The sequence below is a fragment of the Bos taurus genome, chromosome 22, assembly GCF_002263795.3.
Source record: "Bos taurus isolate L1 Dominette 01449 registration number 42190680 breed Hereford chromosome 22, ARS-UCD2.0, whole genome shotgun sequence".
In the NCBI taxonomy this organism is placed as follows: Eukaryota; Metazoa; Chordata; class Mammalia; order Artiodactyla; family Bovidae; genus Bos; species Bos taurus.
Window position 1 is genome coordinate 12,251,028 of NC_037349.1, and position 22,768 is coordinate 12,273,795.

General features: G+C 40.3%; 1 protein-coding gene across 1 annotated transcript in view; it reads right to left on the reverse strand.

The window, feature by feature from the left end:
• Window positions 1-22,768, reverse strand: part of SCN11A (sodium voltage-gated channel alpha subunit 11) — an 89,583-nt gene that overhangs the window by 15,141 nt on the left and 51,674 nt on the right. The window contains exons 19-25 of the mRNA XM_015459490.3: window positions 21,236-21,390; window positions 15,256-15,429; window positions 9,174-9,275; window positions 8,435-8,704; window positions 7,708-7,761; window positions 6,253-6,394; window positions 103-203 (exon numbers count right to left, since the gene is read on the reverse strand). Coding sequence (XP_015314976.1) covers window positions 103-203; window positions 6,253-6,394; window positions 7,708-7,761; window positions 8,435-8,704; window positions 9,174-9,275; window positions 15,256-15,429; window positions 21,236-21,390 — 998 coding nt within the window. The remainder of the gene's footprint in view (window positions 1-102; window positions 204-6,252; window positions 6,395-7,707; window positions 7,762-8,434; window positions 8,705-9,173; window positions 9,276-15,255; window positions 15,430-21,235; window positions 21,391-22,768) is intronic.

Genomic DNA, 22,768 nt, shown 5'->3' on the forward strand with positions numbered 1-22,768 from the left:
TCTATAAATTTAAAAATTAAAGAAGAATGGCACTACAGATATCTGAGTTCCTCATAACCACTTAATGCATCCATGTATTTAGAATCAATCAAGTGCTCTCACCTGAGGCCTTGGAATGGGCCTTTGAGGTTTTTTGGATCCTAATTTTTTCATTGCATTATAGTATTTCTTCTGTTCTTCTGTCAGAAAGACATCTTGGCCACCTAAGTATGTGGAGAAGATGAGAGCTAATTATCATTAACAGATTTTTGGAAATGAATTCTGAATTTTCAGAAATAGTTTTAAAGTTATATTGCATTTCTATCAACAATTCCTAAAATTCCAGTTTGAAGCAGAATGAGACTATAAGGAAGGGCCTAAAGGAAACAGGGTTTAAATTAAGGATTAAGGGAGAAATGTTACTTTTATCAGTTATATGTCTCTTTTTATAATATAAATAAGACTACAAATTCTTTGCAAACATCCACAGAAGCTTTACAAAAACTGAACATACTTCAAGTTGTGTAAATCAAACTACAGTGAAACAAACATAGAAATTAGTAATAAAAATCTAAATGAAAAGTCCTAAAAAGTGACAATTAAAATTCTCCTAAATATATGAATGCATATATCACTAATAAAATTTCCAAAAACATCTGTCTAGAGCCATTCTTACAAAAAAAAAAAAAGAGAGCTTTGAGTGTCTTCACCACTGAGTAATAAAGAACAGAAAAATGAAGAAGGATTTTCATGAAATTTGGTGGGAGAAGTGGTAAAACATCTAGAAATGCTGGATAAAATAGAACAGAATTACTTTTAAAAGACATAGCTGAACTTGCCCAAAAAGTAAGGAAAATTTCCATCATCTGAAAATCAAGAGAGAGAAAAAAGAGAAGTAAATTAGTCCTGAAGTCATGGCTGGCCTAAGGGCATTTGCTAATTTCTGCAAAAATGAGAATCTTAGGATTTAATAACTACAAGGGGGTCATGGGGAAAAGACAGTGTGGTTAGTCCAAGAACGCTGTGTGTTGGTAATGGAATTCTCCAAGTGCTGCCATTAAAGAGTGAAGAAGAAAACCAAACGTATCTGTTGGGGAGAGAAGACAACCAGGACATTGTCTTAGTCTATACTCTTCACTGGTAATTTGTGAATCCAAGCCTGCCTTGATGAGGGTGTGGGGTTTAAATTTACACTACAGTATGGACCAAAAAATACAGTCCTAGAACAGTCTTTCCAACAAATGGCACCAGGAAAACTGGATACTGCTGCTACTGCTAAGTCACTTCAGTCGTGTCCGACTCTGTGCGACCCCATAGACAGCAGCCCACCAGGCTCCCCCGTTCCTGGGATTCTCCAGGCAAGAATACTGGAGTGGGTTGCCATTTCCTTCTCCAATGCATGAAAGTGAAAAGTCAACACTGCTGCTGCTAAGTCACTTCAGTCGTGTCTGACTCGGTGTGACCCCATAGATGGCAGCCCACCAGGCTCCCTCGTCCCTGGGATTCTCCATGCAAGAATACTGGAGTGGGTTGCCATTTCCTTCTCCAATGCATGAAAGTGAAAAGTCAAAGCGAAGTCGCCCAGTTGTGTCTGACTCTTAGCGACCTCATGGACTGCAGCCTTCCAGGGTCTTCCGTCCATGGGATTTTCCAGGCAAGAGTACTGGAGTGGGGTGCCACTGGACATCAACATACAAAAGAATGAAGCTGAATCATTACCTAACACCATATACAAAAATTAACTCAAAATGGATCAAAGACATAAATGTAATATCTAGAACAATAAAACTCTCAGAATAAAACACAGAACAGAAGCTTCAAAGCATTAGATTTGGTAATAATTTCTTGGATACGACACAAAAGGCAAAAGAAAAAACAGATCAATTGGACTTCATAACTTTAAATTTTGGAGCATCAGAGACACTCTCAATGAAGTAAAGGCAACACACAGAGTGGGGAAATATTTGAAAATCATATATCTGACAAGAGATTAATATTATATAGAGGACTCTGAAAATATAAAAACAAAAAGACAAACAACCTGATTTTTAAAAGAGCAAAAGGTTTGAATAGATATTTCTCTAAAGAAGATATATGAATGGCCAATAAGCACATGAGAAAATGTTCAGTGTCACTAATCATTAGGGAAATGCAAATCAAAATCAAAATGAGATACCACCTCACATCCATTAGAATGGCTACTATCAATAACACAGCAAACAAGTGTCCGTGAGGATGTAGAGAAATTAGAAACTTTGTATACTGTACATATCACCACATGATACAGCAATGCCACTTCTATATAGACCTAAAAGAATTGAAGCAGGGTCTCAAAGAGATGTTTGCACACCCATATTCATAGGACCTTTATTCACAATAAGTAAAACATGGAAGAAACCCAACTGTCCATCAATACATGGATGAAAGAGCAGAACATGATGTATACATAGCCTTAAACAAGAAGGAAATCCTGAAATACGCAACAACATCCATGAACCTTAAGGACATTATGCTAAATGAAGTAAGCTACTCACAGAAAGACAAGCACTGCATGATTCCACTTACACGAGATACGTAGAATAATCAAAATCATGAAGACAGAAAGTGGAATGGGAGCTGCCAGGGGCTGGTGGGAAGTACGGGGAGTTATTGCTTAATGGGTGTAGAGTTTCAGTCTATAAGATGAAGAGTTATACAGATGGATGATGATGATGGTTGCCCAACATTATGAATGTATTTAACATCACTGAGCTGTACATTAAAAATGGATAAGATGATAAATCTGATGTTATGACCATTTTGCCACAGTAAAAATAAATAAATAAATAAATAAATAACCCAGCCCTAGAAGTTAACCAGGTTTTTTTCATGATGCCTGGCAGATATTAACTATCTTCAGTAATCATATGCATCATGATAGTATTAATACTATTATTATGAGACTGCCCTTTGTGTGTGGTGAGATAAATAAAATGAACAGCTATGGAAATTTTAAAGGCTATCATCTTCTGTACCCACAAGAACCAGCTTTCTCAGTGTGAAAAAGAGGAGATACAGATGTACTAGTTAAATGAAAACTTTGTAGTCCTAAATTTGAAGTAGCTCTGTCCACTGAAAAAGTCTCAAAATAATCACAATGAGCATTCTAGATTGCGGTATTAGAACACCACCTCTGAGAACGCCCTAGAGAAATGGCTGATTCCAGATCTGGAGCAAAAAGTGTACAAACAATGCCTAGAACATACTGTCAATCCAGAGAGCAAGGAAGTCATCCAGTGCAAGGACCTGATTTGAATCCTAATTTGAAAAGAAGCAAACTTTAATACAATCAATCAACTAATCAGTTAAAGAATGAATAAATATTTTGAGAATATAAGAGACTGGAGGAAATTTGAACATTGACTGGATTTTTGATTAATTTAAAGAACTCATATTAAACTTTTTAGATATGATCATGGAATTGTAGTTATGTTTAAAAAGAGATATGTTCTGAAAAATTGGTGGATGAAATAATACGATGTATGTGATGCTCTATAAAAAAATCCAGTGGAAGGATCCAGTGGGGAAAGACACTGAAGGTATAAGGATGTTCTTAAATCAGTAAATATGCTGGGTGCTGGGTATTTTAGATTCATTTTACTATATTCTTGTGAGTGTTTGAGATTTTCTATAATAAAAGTAAAACAAAATGGAACAAAAATGCTATGGACTGATCAAAACAGTGATTTCAAATGCAAGTTTAAATCTAAAATCACAAGGCCTGACATTCAGATTGTAGGTATTGGTTGCAATACCTGCAATATGCAATACAAGCTGCATATTACAGAGGTGACTCCATATAGCACACTGTTGAGTAACAGCAGCCATATAGTTGCCTGGGACTGTGAATGACTCTCCCAGCAGACACTAAGAAAGCTCAGCAGTATCAGGACACATTTTAGATGGATTAAAAAAAGTTCAACATAAAAATAAAGAAGGTCACAAAACAACAAGGGAAAAACCAAAGGTGAATATTTAGCCACCTGATTTTAGGATTGAGAAATGCCTTCAGTATATAAATTCAAGAAAAGAGGGCAAAAGGACAAGATTGAAAGCTTGACTTCATACATCTGCTAAATGTCTATAAATTTAAAATGTCATTACAAAAATGTAAGAGGTAAGTCAAATTGAACATACTATATAAAACCATAAGAAAAAATGATAATATAAATTTTTTTTTCTAATTTTATTTTATTTTTAAATTTTAAGAAGAGTTTTCTGTTTAAAAACAGAAAACTCAAGGAAGAAATAAATAGTTATGGCCATCAACCTGTGAAAAAGTGTTTAACTTCAGAAATGGTCAAATGAATGAATGTAAAACTGTGAGGTAACACTTTTACCCATCAAGCTAGAAAAAATAATTTAAAATTACAAAAGTCAGAACGATGAGAACAGAATAAACAGGCACTTCATGTCTTACAAAAGGAGGGTACCCAGAATAGAATTTCTGAAAGGTAATTTGACAATCTATCTTTAATGCCTTAAATTCTAGGAACTTATCCTGAGGAAATAATCAGAGATATACAGAGAGACTTTCAAGAATGTTCATGATTATTTTAGAAGAGCAAGAAATTTGGAAATGACCTAAATGTCCTTAAAAGGGAGAGTGGGGGGAATAGTTGGAATAAATTATGGTCTATCCATAATATGGGATGTAATTCATCCATGAAAATTCTTATAATAAAGATGATCTCATGATATGAACTCATAACTAATGGAGAAGACAGTTAAAAATATTATATAATCTCAACAGTGTAAAAGAAACATTTAGTATTATTTAGTAGTAACTGGAAAAGATGGTACCAAAATGATGAGGCTTAATCTAAAATAGTTATCATTTGGTGGTCACCTTATGGATGATTTAAATTTTCTTTTTCTCTTCATCTTTTTTCCACATTTACTACAATGCCCCTATATATTATTGAATCAGAAAAATAAATATGTGTTTGTCACAACACATGGGGGAAAAAACCTGTCTCTTCCCTACCATCTTCTTTCCAAGTAAGTTCAATAAATCTGCTGAGACTTGGGTATTGAGAGGCAGGATGCAAGTTTACGGAAAGAGGAGAGTTTATAGATTTTTCCTGCACTTACAATGATTATACATCCTGATAAACCCATGTTAAGTTGAAAATATTGTATGTAACTTGAAATGCATTTAATACACTTAACTTGCTGAACATCACAGCTTAGCCTTGCCTACCTTAAACATGCTCAGAACACTTAGAAATTAGCTTTCACATGTGTGTGAAAGTCACTCAGTCATGTCTGACTCTTTGTGACCCCATGGACTATACAGTCCTTGGAATTCTCCAGGCCAGAATACTGAGGTGGGTAGCCTTTTCCTTCTCCAGGGGATCTTCCCAATCCAGGGATTGAACCCAGATCTCCCACATTGCAGGTGGATTCTTTACCAGCTGAGCCACAAGGGAAGCCCAAGAATACTGGAGGGGGTAGCCTATCCCTTCTCCAGGAGATCTTATTCGATTCCAACCCAGGAATCGAATTGGAGTCTCCTGCATTGCAAGCTATCAGGGAAGCCCAGAAATTAGATTACAGATGGGCAAAATCATGTAACACAAACCCTATTTGAAAATAAACGTTGAATATCTCATTTAGTTTATCAAATACTGTACTGAAAGTGAAAAACAGAATGGTTGTATGGATACAGAATGTTGTAAATATATACCTACTGTTTATCCTCAGTGAGCCACGGATGATTGGGAGCTGTGGCTGCTGCCACTCAGTGTCACAGGAAAGTATTGTACTATATATCTCTAGCCAAGGAAAAGATCACAGTTCAAAACCTGTAGTAAAGTTTCTACTCAATGCGTATCATTTCTGCCTCATTGTAAAAGTTGAAAAATCATGTAAATTGAACTATCCTAAGTCAGGGATTGTACTCTTTTTATCCTGAATAACAAGATACACTTGCAAGGTTACTACAATTTGACATAAATACTAATCCTGATATTTGTTTTTCTATTAGAGTTCAACAATGGCCTTTGTTTAAGAGGGTAGAGTGAAGAATAAAAACAATGATTAATAAAACCCAGCTAATGCAGTCCCTTTTCAGCCATATCCTCAAGACTCTTTCCTTAAGAGGCTCCCTCTTCATTCTTATGCAGATGATAAAGGCTACTTTGCACAACAATCTAGAACTGATTTATGCTCCATCCAAGCTCTTTGGAGAAATGAGGAGGTAAAAATACCAAATCAGGACAATCCCCATACTTATCTTTTTCTGCTGTTGGTTGAAGTTGTCAATAATAACACCAGTAAAGAGATTCAGAGTGAAGAATGAGCCAAAGATGATAAAAACTACGAAGTAAAGGTACATGGAAGAACGTGCCTCAAACTGTGGCTGTTGTCCTTCCTGTTAGGGGTTGTTTTAATGAAAGAAGAAAACAGTTACTGGAGAAAAATATGAGCCATCCTAACTGCTTGGTAGCAGCACCATTAACCACTCAGCCTCCTCCAGTGAGCCGTGGTCCTTCAGGGAGCCCCCTTCCCCTCTTTCAGTTTCCCCCAGCGCAGCTTGAGTGGTACCATACAGTGGGGAGGGGGTGTGGCGGAGCATTTGGATTTTTCTTTGAAGCGATGGAGAATCACTGAAGGGCTGTGAGACAGGAGAGTAGCACGGTTGCGTGTGTCCTTTGAAAACGTCTCTAGGATGTCCATATAGACACATAACTGGAGGGAGCCAAACTGAAGATGGCCCCCAGAGAAGGGACATGTCCATTTCACGCAAAGGAGCTTAACTACCAATCCTTGCTGAATATCTACATGGTTCCTACAGAGCCCGCTACACTATTGTGTTTAGTCTGTGCTTGTGTTCTGTCACTCTTGAATTCCGAGTGCCTGGCATAGCTTGTGACATGAGGTTCTCCACACACACTGAACAAGTGTATGAATGAATGAATGGTCAAGCTCTGGAAGGGACAAAAATGGACTACAACCCAGCTGGCCTAGCTTGAGGGATGACCGAAAGCATCCAGATCCCTTCTGTCCAAGTTCTTCACGAGGCTCTGGTTTTATTCATTTTGGGGATAGGGGTAGGAGGACCTCTCTTTTCTTTCCTCTAATCATATTCAAAGATAGAGATGAGTGTTGATAGCTCTATCATCTGCTCAAAGGACTTATGATATTGTTACTGAACACCCGCCATAGAAACCACTGTATTGGACATAAATATTTGAAACAATTATTTTTCTCTGTTGCCTCAAACAGTACCTAACCTTAGTCCCACTTGGCTTCAGGCATCTACTTGTTTGAATTAAGGGTAGGCATTAGTCTGGAAATAATCTAATGGAAAGAAGGAATTAATATTCAGTTAATTCAACTGATAATTTAACATAAGATTATGCAGCAAGCTGATAATCTTGCAAAGGGAGGTTCAGATAGAAAGAGGAACAGAGAAAAGCTCACCTCACTTGTACCCAGGGAATTGTCAGAAAGGGAAATAGACGGAGAACATCAGAGCTGTCAGCATGCTAGGATGTAATACTCAGAGGAGGATGAATAAGAACCCTTTTAACCCCTGTTTCACAGTGTTTGTCTTAATGTAAAAAAGGCAGAGAACCCTGGCCACTGGAACTATGATGAGGGAAGTTCTAGGCTGGCCATATATAGTCATGATTCTCCTGATTTGATCTTAGCACTCTACAGCATGGTAGAACACAAGCTCACCTCTGTGGAATCAACAGCTGCATACATAATATCCATCCAGCCCTTAAATGTTGCCTGCAATGAAAGAAGAGAAACATGAACACCATTATAGGCTTGTCATCAACATACAAAAGCCAGCAAGTCCAGCGGGCAGATATATATAAGATGATGATCCACCCTTCCTGGACAGAATGCCTACATAAAGGAACAGCTGAAAAAAGGTCATGGGCATGTGTTTTGTATTATTTTTTCTTCATTTTCACAAGATAAAAAGTTTAAAGACAAGAGAAATTTCTGCCTTAAAAATTCCTAGAAAAGTTATGGACCAGCTGATGCAAAGAACCTGATTAAGGCTCTTTCCTGATGCCACATCTATTTGCACTATCTGTCCAAGACCTTGCAACCATGGTTTGACATGGGACTGTTCCCACAGGGAACTGTTACTACAGGTGTGGCTTGGCATCTGAGGCTCCATGTCTCTCTGGCTGGAGCTAAGGAGAACAAGGCACCACAGGACAGAGTGTGAGGTCCAAACCCTTACAGGGTCTTGGAGGTTGAAGCTCAGTAGACAATCAAGTTGGCGATGCTCAGTGGGGAACAACTCCAGAGGGCATTAGCTCCCATGAGGAAACTGGGGTTTGATTACATTATTTCAATGGAGTCATTATATTTTTATTAGCTGAGAAATGGTTTATGATTCTTTTAAGGGTTCTTTCCCCAGAGTGAAAAACAAACCAACAGCACTTACCACTTGCAGTAGCGCAAGGTAAGCCATTAACACGTTGTCAAAGTTGACATCCGGGGTGTCCCAATAGAAATGTCCACTTTCACATTGATTACGGTTTGCAACAATGTTATAATCTATAACTGATTTTACATCTGTTGCATTAACACATCTTCCAAATCTTCCAGAAAACAGACTTACTCCCAGGATACAAAATATGAGCCAGAAAATGAGGCAGACAAGCAAAACATTCAGAATAGCAGGTATGGCACCTATGAGAGCATAAACTACCACCTTAAGGAAACAAAGCAGAAGAAAAACATAACAGATGTGTGAGACTCACCAAGCTCTTAATCTTCCCAGGATGGGTCTGATGTGTGGGGCTGCATTTCTTGAAACCTCATCTTTACATTCCAACCCTGAACCCCAACCCCATGGCAAGCCCTGCTCTCAGCTCCCTACATTACAGGTCCTTTCGGTTGCTACAGGATCATTTGAGAAGTGTCTTCTGATGATGGTGTTTGAGACATCTGCCCTAGGACTGAAGGGAAGCCAGAGCCTAGCTCGACTGTCACAGAAGTGCTTTTAGGTGAAGACTATATCTTGGACTTTTCTCTACCTCTGAATTCTAAGCAGTGGGCCAGATGGGAAGGAGTCCAGGAAAAGTTTGACAATTTAAGGGATGTCCAGCCCAAGAAGAGCAGTTGGCTTCTCTACCTTTCCCTGCTAGCTGACTTTCCTCCATTCCATCTAAAGAACATACCTTCATTCCTTCAAACTGGGACAGTGCTCGCAGGGGCCTCAGTGCTCGAAGAATCCGGAAGGACTTCAAGCCCATTAAGTCGATGAGACTGGTCACAGAGACCTGGTGGGAAAGGAAGCTATGCATAGTACATCCAACTTGGTGACCAGAGAACCCAGTGGTGTTAAGAGCCATCTTTCTGAGAGGCGAATGCATGCCCACAGTGGTTTATCCAGACAGAAACCAACCAGACCCAGCTGGAAGGGGAGGGCAGGTTAGAGGCTATTTTTCTCCTTGCCTGGCAAAGCTCCAGCCCATATGGGTGAGAACAGTGCGTTTACATGATTTGTTTAATGAAAGACCAAAAAAAGCTGAGAAACTGTTGTGAATTCAAGGAAACCAGAGAGACATGACAATGACATGTCATGTGGGATCCTGAGTGGGATCCTAGATTGCAGTAGGGGAAAGGTGGTGGTAGGCGCATAGGGTAAATTAACCATAAAGGACCTTGTGACAACTGAGAACATTCGAAAATGGATGTGGTATTTAGTACTGGATCATGTTAAATTTCCTAACCTTGATAATTGTTTTGTGACTGTGTGAGATAACAGGCTTGTTCTTTGGAAATACACCCTGAAATGTTGAGGGCTAACGTAGTGTGATCCTTACAACTTAATCTCAAGCAGTTTAGGGGAAAAAATACAGGGAAAACTGATATGGCAGATGGGCTTAAATATTAATAATGGGTGAATCTGGGGAAATAGTGTAAGGGATTCTTTTGCAACTTCTTGCAACTTTTCCATAAGCTTGAAATATCAAAATAAAAAGTTACAAAGAAATAATTCTAAAAAAAAAAGAAAGAATGAATGAATTCCTTTTGGCTAACATGTTCCCTCATTCAAACAGCTCCTTTTTGGAGAATTAAATCCAATTTTCTCTCCTAACATGCTTCCTTACAGCGGGATATGACAGAGGATTGGAGAACTCTGTAAACATACTAAATTAAAACTCAACAAATAGGGACTTCCCTAGTGGTCCAGTGGTTAAGACTCTGTGCTCCCAATGCAGTGGGCATGGGTTCAATCCCTGCCCAGGGAACTAGATCCCACTAGCACAATCAAGACCTGGCACAGACAAATAAAATAAGAAAAAATTTTTAAAGCTCAATAAAGATGCTGAGCTTAAGTTGAAGACACTATTTGCAGATTTTCAGCCATTCTTATTGATTATGCAGAGCCTTCAGAGGCTCAACTTAGATGGAGAGTGCTCAGCAGGACAGGAAGTGAATTATTGATACTCCTGACTTAGCTGATGGCAAAGTTCATTGGTATCTAAAAACACCTCCCACTAGCCAATCTCATTGCAGTAGTAACACATTTGCAGAGTAAGAGAAATTGAATGAATATGGCAGAATAACCAGATTCTTAAATTCATAATCAATTTTTTAAAATCACCATTGATTCAAAATGTGCTTATTTATAATGGCTTTTTCAAATAAGCTGTTTTGTTCTTCTGCTTGTGACAGCATTGCCTGTTGGGAGAGTTATTTAATTAGCTTTTGCACAAATACGCCTACCTTGTTCCTATGGTGGTGGTTTAGTCACTAAGTTGTGTCTGACCCTAGTGACCCCATGGACTGTTGACCTTGTTCCTAACCAGAGGGAAAAGGGTTCTTAAGCCTAGCAGTTCTGGTGTTACTAAATGACTGTTAGCGTAAATGGAGAAGATGTTCCTGGAGGGACATTGTATACCTTTTCACCTGGAACCTCACCCCTAACTGAAACATCCATGAGAAACGCTGACAAGAACATATCCCCGTTCTTTTCCACTCTGTGGCATTCTTCCAGGTGGGAAGCTATCACTAGTTTTATTTTATTCCTACCTAGCTTGCATTAATCTCCCTGTACTATGTTTTTGAGATTCCTATCATGTTGATATATATTCTTATGGTTTTCTCCTTTTGACTGTTATGGAATATTACAGCATATATTTATATTTTATGAATTCATTCCTCCTTGGTAAATACCTAAGTTATTTCCATTTCTTTGCTACTATGAACAATAGCAAACTAGACAGACATGCATTTTTCCTGGGTACATACGCAAGAGTTTTCCTTAAACGTGTAACTAGAAGTGGTATTTCCGGAATTGTAAATTGGGTTCATTTGTAATTTTAACTTAATGGTGCAAAACTTTCCCCAAATGTCTTGTATAGCAGTTAGCAGTGATTAGAAATTCCATTTTCCTAAATCCTTCTCGTGTTAGATATTATCCAACTTAAAAATTTTTGTCTGTCTGATAAGTAAAAAGAAGTCTCATTTTAATATGTATTTTTGTGCTAACTGGTGATATGACTAGTGTGTATTTCTTCATACATTTGTTAGCAACTCAAGATCCTTCTGTGAATTGCCTGTTTGCATCCTCCTCCCATTCTTACACTGGGTTGTCTTTTTCTTGTTGATCTGTAGGCGGTATTTATTTACAGTGGATAATCACTATCTGTTATGCATCATGTGTGCTCAGTCACTTCAGTCGTGTCTGACTCTTTGAGACCCTATGGACTGTAGCCCACCAGGTTCCTCTGTCCATGGTATTCTCCAGGCAAGAATACTGGAGTGGGTTACCAACCCTACCTCCAGACACAAAACCTGTGTCTGACCCAGGGACCAACCTGTGTCTCCTGCACTGCAGGTAGATTCTTTACTGCAGATCTACCCGGTAAGCTCAACTATCTGTTTTATATGTGGTATATACTGTCTCGAGGGTCTAGCCTGTCTTTTATAATCATGGTGTTGTTGAACAAAAAAAAAGAAAGTCTTATATTTTGATATATATTTGTGGTTGTGTTTGCAGTTTCCTATTCCAAAATTATAAAGATCATTTTATTTAATCTTGAGTAACAAGCAACATAAGAAGATTATTCACATTATGCAGTGGTGTACATCACTGCTGGGCATCCCACATGGTCCTAAGTGGTAAAGAACCTGACAATGCAGGAGACTTAAGAGACATGGGTTCAATCCCTGTCGGGAAGATCCCCTGGAGAAGGACATGGCAATCCACTCCACTATTCTTGCCTGGAGAAACTCCTGGACAGCTGAGCCTGGCAGGCTACAGTCCATAGCGTCGCAGAGTCAGACACGACTAAACTGACTTAGCACACACACACATAACTTCACTACCACATTACAGACATGAACTGTGAAGCCCAGTGGATCAGCACCTTGTTTCAGATGGAATTGGGTCTGTACAGTGCTAAGGCTGGTACCAGTAATAGTGGACTACACTTAGTGCTTTCTCTGGGATTTATAAAGCTATATAGTTAAAGGATTATATCTTCTCTTGCTCTATGCATTTTTGTTCCATTCATTTTGTTATCAAGGTTATGTTTGTCTCATTAAATAAGTTTGCATGCCTCCCCTCCTTTTCTGTTCCTTGTCTTAATTTGAGTAAGGTTGGGATGCACTGCTTGTCTTAGTTCAGGCTGCTATATCAGAATACCATACCATAGCCTGGATATATAAACAACAGAAATTTCTTACAGTCTGAAGGCTGGAAATTCCAAGATTAAGATGCTGGCAGAGTCAGTGTCTGGTTGAGGACCTATTTCCTGGTTCATAGGCAGTCATCTTCTCCCTGTCTTCACAGAAGGAGTGAAGAAACTGTGGAGTCTCTTTTATAAGATCACTAATCCTATTCATGAGGGCTCTGGAGTCAATGCTCTTATGTCCTAGCTGCCTCCCAAAGGCCCCATCTCCAACACACTGGAGATCAGGTTTCAATACAAATTTCAGGGGAGGGGTAAGGGGACACAATCATGTGGTCTATAGCACTGCTCCTTGGAAGGTTGGTAAAACTTGTTTTCAGAACCACCTGGACCTGGTGTCCTTTTTGAAAGTGTGGCACTCGACTACTGTTTTGATATTTTAAATAGTTATTGTTAGCTGTATGTTTTCCATTTTGCATCTGGGCAAATTTGGGCAATTTAGAATCTACACTCTCATTTATATCCATTTGGAAATTGATATCAAAACTTCCAGCACTTTGCTTGAGGTTACACAGAAAGAGAGTAAAGAAACAGCTTTAAAATCAGTGTCCTACACAGACTTGTGGACACAGCAGGGGAGGGAGAGGATGGGACAAATTGAGAGTAGCGCTGACATATAAACACTACCATGTGTGAAACAGATGGCTGGTGGGGAGCTGCTGCACAACACGGGGAGCCCAGCCTGGCGCTCTCTGAAGACCTAAGGGGACAGGACGGCGGGGAAGGGGGACGGAGGAAGGCTTAAGAGGAAGGGGATATATATATAGTTATATAGTTGTGACAGATTCACAGTGTTGTATGGCAGGAACCAATACAAAATTTTAAAGTAATTGTCCTCCAATCAAAAATAAAAAAAAAGAATCAGTCTCCTAAGTTTAGGCCAGTAAACCACAGGTCCTAGATCAGAGATACCAACAGTCTGTCCATTGTCTTATGCATCCTCCACTATAATCAATAAGACAATGGATGCACAATGACCAGCACTCTGGAAACTGATAGGGACCCTCATGATGCTCACGGGAATGCTGGTGTTGGAGCTCTGATGGCACCGATGACTTTCTGAAATGCTTGAACCACACGGCCTATTTGTACCCGCCAACAAAATTATGGCTCTCCAGTGTGGTGTGCTGAGCACACAGTGTATACTATGCATTTGTCATACCTACTTTCTTAAATAGCAGGGACAAAATCTAACTAATTAGGTCATTATAGAAAGGCTGCTGCTGCTGCTGCTGCTGCTAAGTCGCTTCAGTTGTGTCCAACTCTGTGCAACCCCGTAGACGGCAGCCCATGAGGCTCCCCAGTCCCTGGGATTCTCCAGGCAAGAACACTGGAGTGGGTTGCCATTTCCTTCTCCAATGCAGGAAAGTGAAAAGTGAAAGTGAAGTCGCGGAGTCTTGTCTGACTCTTAGCGACCCCATGGACTGTGGCCTACCAGGCTCCTCTGTCCATAGCATTTTCCAGGCAAGAGTGCTGGAGTGGGGTGCCATTGCCTTCTATAGATGTTAAAATCAAGGACTTTGCAGGGAGTCTTACTAGATTTGAGTCTCACCTCCTTCTTCTTCCCAGGCTCAAAAGACTTCCCAGGTGGCTCAGATGGTAAAGCATCTGACTACAACGTGGGAGACCCAGGTTTGATCCCTGGGTTGGGAAGATCCTCTGGAGAAGGAAATGGCAACCCACTCCAGTACTCTTGCCTGGAAAATCCCATGGATGGAGGAGCATGGGGTTGCAAAGAGTCGGACATGACTAAGTGATTTCACTTCCATCTTCTAGCTGGGCAACCTCAAACATGTTTCTATGACTTAGTTTACTTATATGTATCTGGGAAAAATAATAACTGCAACATGGAAACGCTGTGATAACTAAAAGAGAGAATGCATAAGAGGCATATGGCAGAGTAAGCAGTACTTACTTACTTGGTACCGAGAAAGCAGTCGAAAAATGTTACCTACTCTTACTGCTATTGGCCTTGGGCATCTTACAGACCAAGGTGTGAATTCCAATCTCATCTGAAACAAGCTGCTAAGCCTCTGAGCTTCAGGTTTCCTTGTCTGGAATGTGGTAGACAACACATAGGTCTGCCTAACTTGGAACACTGCTGTTCAGATTAAATAGGAAAAAATAATGTATGTGAATAATCCTTGTTGCTTGACAATCAAGATGGGAGACCAGCCTAATCTGCTGGCTGCTAACCTGCTTTGAGAAGTCTTGAAAAGAAATTAAAAGTTGGAAGGAGAAGGAAAAGTAGAGAATGTGCAAAGTTATTCTAGATGTACATCAGACATAAGCGGTGCTTATGGAGAGAAGTGAATGAGTACCATGAGAAATGAGTACAATGAGAAAGGGTTGAGATGGTGAGCATATGAAATGCAGCATATGAGGAATGGGACCAAGGAAAGGCTGGACTGCTGATAGATAAATGTGAAGAAAAATATTCTGGAGAGGCACTCGTATGAGGCACACGGGAAAAGCAACTTCCATGTGATCCCCTCCTCCACCACAACCCAGCCCCCCTCCATCCCACCTGCACATTATACAGAGATGGTAAACTTACAATCACAATGACGAAGTCGAGCCAGCACCAGACACTTGTGAAATATTTCCTAAATCCAAAGGCCACCCATTTCAGACCCATCTCCAAGATAAAAATGTATGTGAAAATAGTGTCAGTACATTTAAGTAATTCTTGGATTTTGGGTTGTTTATCAAGGTTAATATCTTCAAATACCTGAAATGATAAAGCACAGCATAGGTCAGGTTGAACTCTCTGCTGACTTTACTTTTTATTGTTCTTCCTTATTTGAATAAACTAGGATCTCTCTTGGTGATGAGATTTTGCTTAAGGCTGAACTTTTCCAGTAGAAACAATTCCTTGAGTAAGTAAAACAAAAGAAGGAAAATCCTATTTCTAGATTTCCGTTGCCACTATATTTTCCCAGAGTCTCATCAATGGGCCCTGGAATGTTAAAAAAAAAAAAAAAAAAATCTTCCTAATGGATCATCACACTATCTCCTGGTCTTCCTAATCCTTTCAACTCTTGCCAACAATATCTTGCCAACTTTCCCAGAACCTCCCAGTGGCATTCACCATTTCTTTCATCCTCCTAGTTACCTGGGTGGCTCTATTCAGTGGCTGTTCATTGCTTATAACATCAAGTCTGAAAACCTTAGTTCATACTCTGGATCCTGCCAACCCTGAGGCTCGCCAACCCCACCACAAACAGCATTATCCACTTATCCCAGTGTTCCCTACAGATGTGATCATTTTTGTACATGAACCATGATGTGCAAAAGTTTGGGAAGCACTGGGCTAGAGCTCCCAATGTAAATTACTTCAAATGTTGCTAAGTCGCTTCAGTCATGTCCGACTCTCTGCCTAACCCTAACCCTAATCCTAACCCTAATGTTAGGTTCTGTGGACCATATCCCACCAGGCTCCTCTGTCCATGAGATTCCCCAGGCAATACTACTGGAGTGGGTTGCCATTTCCTTCTCCAGGGGATCTTGCCAACCCAGGGATCGAACCCGAGTCTCTTATGTCTACCTGCACTGGCAGGCAAGTTCTTTACCACTAGCACCACCTGGGAAGGCCCAAACATTCATTAAGTGGGACTACGAAAATTAGACATCTAAGCTTTTGGAGAGACCCTTTTTCACACTACATTCAAACATTTCCTTAACCCAAAGTATGTGTGTGTGTGATTCTTCAGGGTCTGTATTGCTAGGCTATAAGCTGTCCTTTTGGCCTTTACAGTGTTACTGAGGATGAAAGAAAGGAGAGAAGAGGCACTAACCCTGCCAAGTCACTTGGGAAGGCAAGAAAGAAATCAGCAATGCTGTTAGGAATTAAGGTAATCTCACAGTCCCGCAACCCTAGAGAAAAAGAATAGAGAATAAAACAGTCTCACTTTCAACCCCCAAGTGGGCTTTTGACTGAAGAAGGCCCTTCATCTCCTCCTCTCCCCCACCGGCTCCTGGTCAGCCTTTAAGATATCAGCTTAGCTGATATCTTCTGTAGGAAACTGTCCTTCTTCCACAGGAATGGGTTAGGTGCCATCCACATGGCACATTGCTTCTCTGAGTGTATCACTATGGCCCTAGTTATAGCTGTCTGGACTCCATCTGTCTTGCCTACAAGCCTCCAAGCTCTTGAAGGTCAGGGGTTGCCTGTTTGCCTCTTTCAGTTCAGTCGCTCAGTCCTGCCTGACTCTTTGTGACACCAGTACACCAGTCACTCTTTGGGACTGCAGCATACCAGGCTTCCCTGTCCATCGCCAAGTCCCAGGGCTTGCCCAAACTCATGTTCATCGAGTCAGTGATGCCATCCAACCATCTCATCCTCTGTCATCCCCTTCTCTTCCCACCTTCAATCTTTCCCATATCAGGGTCTTTTCCAATGAGTCCATTCTTCGCATCAGGTGGCCAAAGTATTGAAATTTCAGCTTCAGCAACAGTCCTTCCAATGAATGTTCAGGACTGATTTCCTTTAGGATTGACTGGTTTGATCTCTTTACAGTCCAAGGGACTCTCAAGAGTCTTCTCTAACACCACAGTTTAAAAGCATCAATTCTTCGTCACTCAGCTTTCTTCATAGTTAAACTCTCACATCCATACATGACTACTGGAAAAACCACAGCTTTGACTAGACAGACTTTGGTTGACAAAGTAATGTCCCTGCTTTTTAATATGCTGTCTAGGTTGGTCATAGCTTTTCTTCCAAGGAGTAAGCATCTTTTAATTTCATGACTGCAGTCACCATCTGCAGTGATTTTGGAGCCCCCCAAAATAAAGTCTCTCACTGATTCCATTGTTTCCCCATCTATTTGCCATGAAGTGATGGGACCAGATGCCATGATCTGCACTTTTGAATGCTGAGTTTAAGCCAGCTTTTTCACTCTCCTCTTTCACTTTCATCAGGAGGCTCTTTAGTTCTTCTTCGCTTTCTGCAATAAGAGTGGTGTCATCTGCATATCTGAGGTTATTGATATTTCTCCCAGCAATCTTGATTCCAGCTTTTGCTCATCCAGCCCAGCATGTCTCATGATGTACTCTGCATATAAGTTAAATAAGCAGGGTGACAATACACAGCCTTGATGTACTCCTTTCCTGATTTGGAACCAGTCTGTTGTTTCATGTCCAGTTCTAACTGTTGCTTCTTGACCTGCATACAGATTTCTCAGGAGGCAGGTCAGGTGATCTGGTATCCCAATCTCTTTATGTATTGTCCACAGTTTGCTGTGATCTACACAAAGATTTATTGGCGTAGTCAATAAAGCAGAAGTAGATGTTTTTCTGGTATTCTCTTGCTTTTTTGATGATCCAACGGATGTTGGCAATTTGATCTCTGGTCCCTCTCCCTTTTCTAAAATCCAGCTTGAATATCTGGAAGTTCACAGTTCACAGACTGTTGAAGCCTGGCTTGGAGAATATTGAGCATTACTTTCGTAGCGTGTGAGAAGAGTGCAATTGTGCACTAGCTTGAACATTCTTTGGCATTGCCTTTCTTTGGGATTGGAATGAAAACTGACCTTTTCCAGTCCTGTGGCCACTGCTGAGTTTTCCAAATTTGCTGGCATATTGGGCAGAGAACTTGAACAGTATCATCTTTTAGGATTTGAAATAGCTCAACTGGAATACCATCACCTCCACTAGCTTTGCTCATAGTGATGCTTTCTAAGGCCCATTTGACTTCACATTCCAGTATGTCTGGCTCTAGGTGAGTGATCACACCATCGTGGTTATCTGTGTCATGAAAATCTTTTTTGTATAGTTCTCCTGTGTATTCTTGCCACCTCTTACTATCTTCTGATTCTGTTAGGTCCATACCATTTTTGTCCTTTACTGTGTCCATCTTTGCACAAAATGTTCCTTTGGTATCCCTAATTTTCTTGAAGAGATCTCTAGTCTTCTATCTCTAGTCTTCCCATTCTATTGTTTTCCTCTATTTCTTTACATTGACCACTGAGGAAGGTTTCCTTATCTCTCCTTGCTATTCTTTGGAACGCTGCACTCAAATGGGCATATCTTTTCTCTTCTCCTTTGCCTTTCGCTTCCCTCCTTTTCTTAGCCATTTGTAAGGCCTCCTCAGACAATCATTTTGCCTTTTTGCATTTCTTTTTCTTGGGGATGGTCTTGATCACTGCCTCCCGTACAATGTCGTGAACCTCCATCCATAGTTCTTCAGATACTCTGTCTATCAGATCTAATCCCTTGAATCTATTTGTCACTTACATTGTATAATTGTAAGGGATATGATTTAGGTCATACATGAATGTTCTAGTGGTTTTCCCTACTTTCTTCAATTTAAGTCTGAATTTGGCAATCAGGAGATCATGGTCTGAACCACAGTCAGCTCCCGGTCTTGTTTTTGCTGACTGCCTCTTTAGGAGAGACAAATCTGAATGGTGTTGAAAGCTCATTTCCCATTTCATTTTGGAAGCTTAGCAACAAGCTGGCTCAGCAGGTCTGAGTTTGCTCAAAGGAAGAGCAGGCTGATATCAGAACTGAGCATTGGAAGCTCCCATAATGTAACTAGGCCTAATCCAGGATGCTCCCATTTCTATGTAGTTGCCCAAATCAGAGCTTCACAAACTCTAATGAGCCTTAAACCACCTAGCGTCTGATTCAGCAGGTCTGGGGTGGGCCCAAGACTCTGAATTCTTAATAAGCTGCCAGGTGATATGAGGCTGCTGGTCCATATACCAAATACAGTGGCGAGGGACTAGATGTTTCTTGTCTCCATTTCTCTATAAATACGTGCAGTGAAACAAGGCCTGTGTCTGTCTCCTGGAAGCCTCTGCATTGTGTGTTCAGTCTCACTCTGCCCAGCCTACTCTTGCCTCATCTTAAGGCAGATGAGAACTAGGAGATCTGTGTGCCCTCTGCTGCTTCTCTGATTGTAAGTTTTCTCACACAGGTGTCTGTGTGACCTTGTGACAACAACATTGCTTTTCCACTAAATAGCACAGGGTGTGACAGATAACAGCGATTATTTGTGGAATAAGAGCAAGAACCTTGTCACTTGGAAGTGTAGATAGCTAATGAAATCTAATCACTGGAAGATTACAGGGACGCCTACAGGACGAGTGATAAAAAATTAATCAAGGCAATTCTCTGGGACTGTTTTAGAGAAATTTGCTTTTTTGTTTCAGGAATAATTTACGTAGCAGTAAGGAGGTAAATGGGCTTCCCTGGTGGCTCAGTGGTAAAGAATACAGCTTCCAATGCAGGAGACATGGGTTTGAACCCTGGGTTGGGAAGAAGAACCTTCTGGAGAAGGAAATGGCAACCCACTCCAGCATTCTTGCCTGGGAAATCCCACGGAGAGAGGAGCCTGGCAGGCCATAGTCCACAGGGTTGCAAAGAGTTTGAAGAAGAGCAAAGCAGGCAAATGGGCTGTCTGTTGATCACAGGCTCTGGTGGACTCCAGTGCATGCTCATCTCCTCTCATCTGGAGATTATACAGGTGTAAAGCACTAACCAGGAAAGTAGGGGTGTAGGAGCAAGACAGGTCCTTGTCCCTCCTAGTAATTTACTGTGAAATGTTCTGTGACTCTAAATCAATGAGGGGAACTCAGTACTCCAGTCACCTGGGATGACAAATACTAAGAGAATTTAGTTTTACATTATGGCCATTTTAAGAGGAAACACAAGACATAATGGGAGGGAGAGAGAGAAACATGTAGGTGATAAGAGAGAAAATACTGTTGCTCAAGGTGAGGGTATGTGTGCAGAGGAGGAAAGAAGGACAAGGTGAGGAGAGAGAGCAGAAAGGAGTTCATGACCATATGGCTAGGGAGGTTGATTGATTCAGTTATTTCCAAAGCTCATCAGAACTCACAACATACTTCAATTTGGAAGGATCTGTCATACACATAAAACAGTATCTCTTTTCCCTCCTCTCAAAGGATCATGAGTAGTGAAAAATACCAAGGCAACTTATATCCTATTCTAGCCCCTGTAGACTTCTCCTAAACTTTTTATCTTTTTGAAAGCAACACAAGGGCCATCAGGAAAAAAAGAGAATAGGAGCATTGCCATCTAGAGGAGGAAACATGTAGGATATGCTGAAAATGTCTAGAAATCCTCCAGGAATGATGGACAGACTTGGAGTTAAGGTCAAGACTCCAATAGCCACTTTAGAGTTCCAATCTGGGGACTTCCCTGGTGGTCCAGTGGTTAAGATTCCGTGCTTCAGTGGCAGGGGGCACAAGTTTCATTCCTGTTCAGAGAACTAAGTTCCCACATGGTGTGTGGTATGGCCAAAAGACAAATAAATAAATAAACACATAAAAATAAAGCGCTGACGTGGGTCATGCTTCCCACAGGTAAAGCCTCTTCGCCTTGGGGATTTCCCAGTTGCAGCATTTCTTCAGAACATCATGGCAAAATCCTGTCCCCTAAGAGGATACACCAACAGAAATCCCAATTCTTCCTAGTTCCCCCACATTCACAGCTCCTTGAAGGGCCAAGTCGGAATGAAGCCACCCAGCTGCCTTGCCCCGCAATGTCCCCACAAGACCATGACAATTTACCAGTGCCCCACTGCTCAGCAGAATCACAAAGATAATAAAGCTCTCAAACCAGCTGTGTTTCACTATTTGGTAGCAGATTTTTCGCAGGCTCCACCAAGTGATCCAGGAGGACTTTCTCTTGTCCACAGTATGGCATAGAGAGCAGCAATTCAGGCCTGCAAGGAAGTAGAGAATCACTATCACGAGTGTCTATAATACACGTGCATTAATAGCCCAACTCTTCACCCTCCTTGTACACACCATGTAACTTTGCAAGTCCTCCAACTAAAGAGTTGGAGTCTTTTTCCAACACTTTGAATCTGGGTTCAGCCATGTGACAACATTTGGTCAACAGAGCAGAATAGAGGTCATCATATGCCAATTCAGACTCAGTGAGAACTTCAACAAAGATAGAGAACTATAGAAAGTATTAAAAAGAACCAATAAGAACTGAAGAAAATAATAACTGAGATGAAAAAGAATATAACACTGAGATGAAGAATACAATAATTGAGATGAAACCGTTTAGAGGATGAAGAAGAATGAAATTAGTGATCTGGAAGACAGGGTAGTGGAAATTACCCAATCAGGATAGCAAAAAGGATTTTTTTAAATGTGAAGAGCTTAAGGGATCCCTGAGACAACATCAAGTATACTAACATTAGCAACATAGGGGCCTCAGAAGGAGAAAAGAGAGAAAAGGGACAAAAAACTTATTTGAAGAAATAATGACTGAAAACTTCCCTAACCTGGGGAAGGACACAGACACCTAAGGCCTGAGATGGGAGCACAGAGATTTTCAAACAAGATGAACCCAAAGAGATCCATGCCAAGACACATTATAATTAAAATGTCAAAAATGAAAGATAGGGAATTCCCCAGTGGTCCAGTGGTTAAGACTCCATGTAATCAATGAAGAGGGCATGAGTTTGATCCCTGGTCAAGGAAATAAGATCCCACATGCTGCAAGGCATGGTCAAAAAAAAAAATCATAAAAAAACTAAAGATAGAGAATCTTAAAAGCAGTAAGGGAAGAACTAGTTACATACAAGAGAAACTTCATAAGTCTATTAGATGATTTTTCAGCAGAAACTTCACAAAGCAGAAGGACTGGCACAATATATTCAAATTTTTGACATTTTAATTATAATGTGGACTGCATTATTATCATGTTATTGAATTCTTGCCCACATTTTCTAAGTCTTTGTTGAAATTTTTACTAAAATGAAGTTCTCCATTTTCCTCCCTAGTTTGGTGAAAACTCTTATGATCATCTCTTTGAATTCTTTACCAGGTAAAGTAAATTCTTTACCAGGTAAATTACTTAACTCTGTTTCTTTAGGATTTTTCCTGGGTTTTGTTTTTCTTTAGGGTTTTGTTCTTTCATTTGGAATATATTCCTCCATACGCATATTTTGTTTGAATTCTAGTTTTTGTTTCTATGAACTAGATGAAATGGCTACCTATCTTGGTATTCAAGGAATGGACTTATGTGGAGTGTTCCCGTGTAAACAGCTTGCACCTGGTATCTTCAGTGGGGTTACTGGGGCTGAA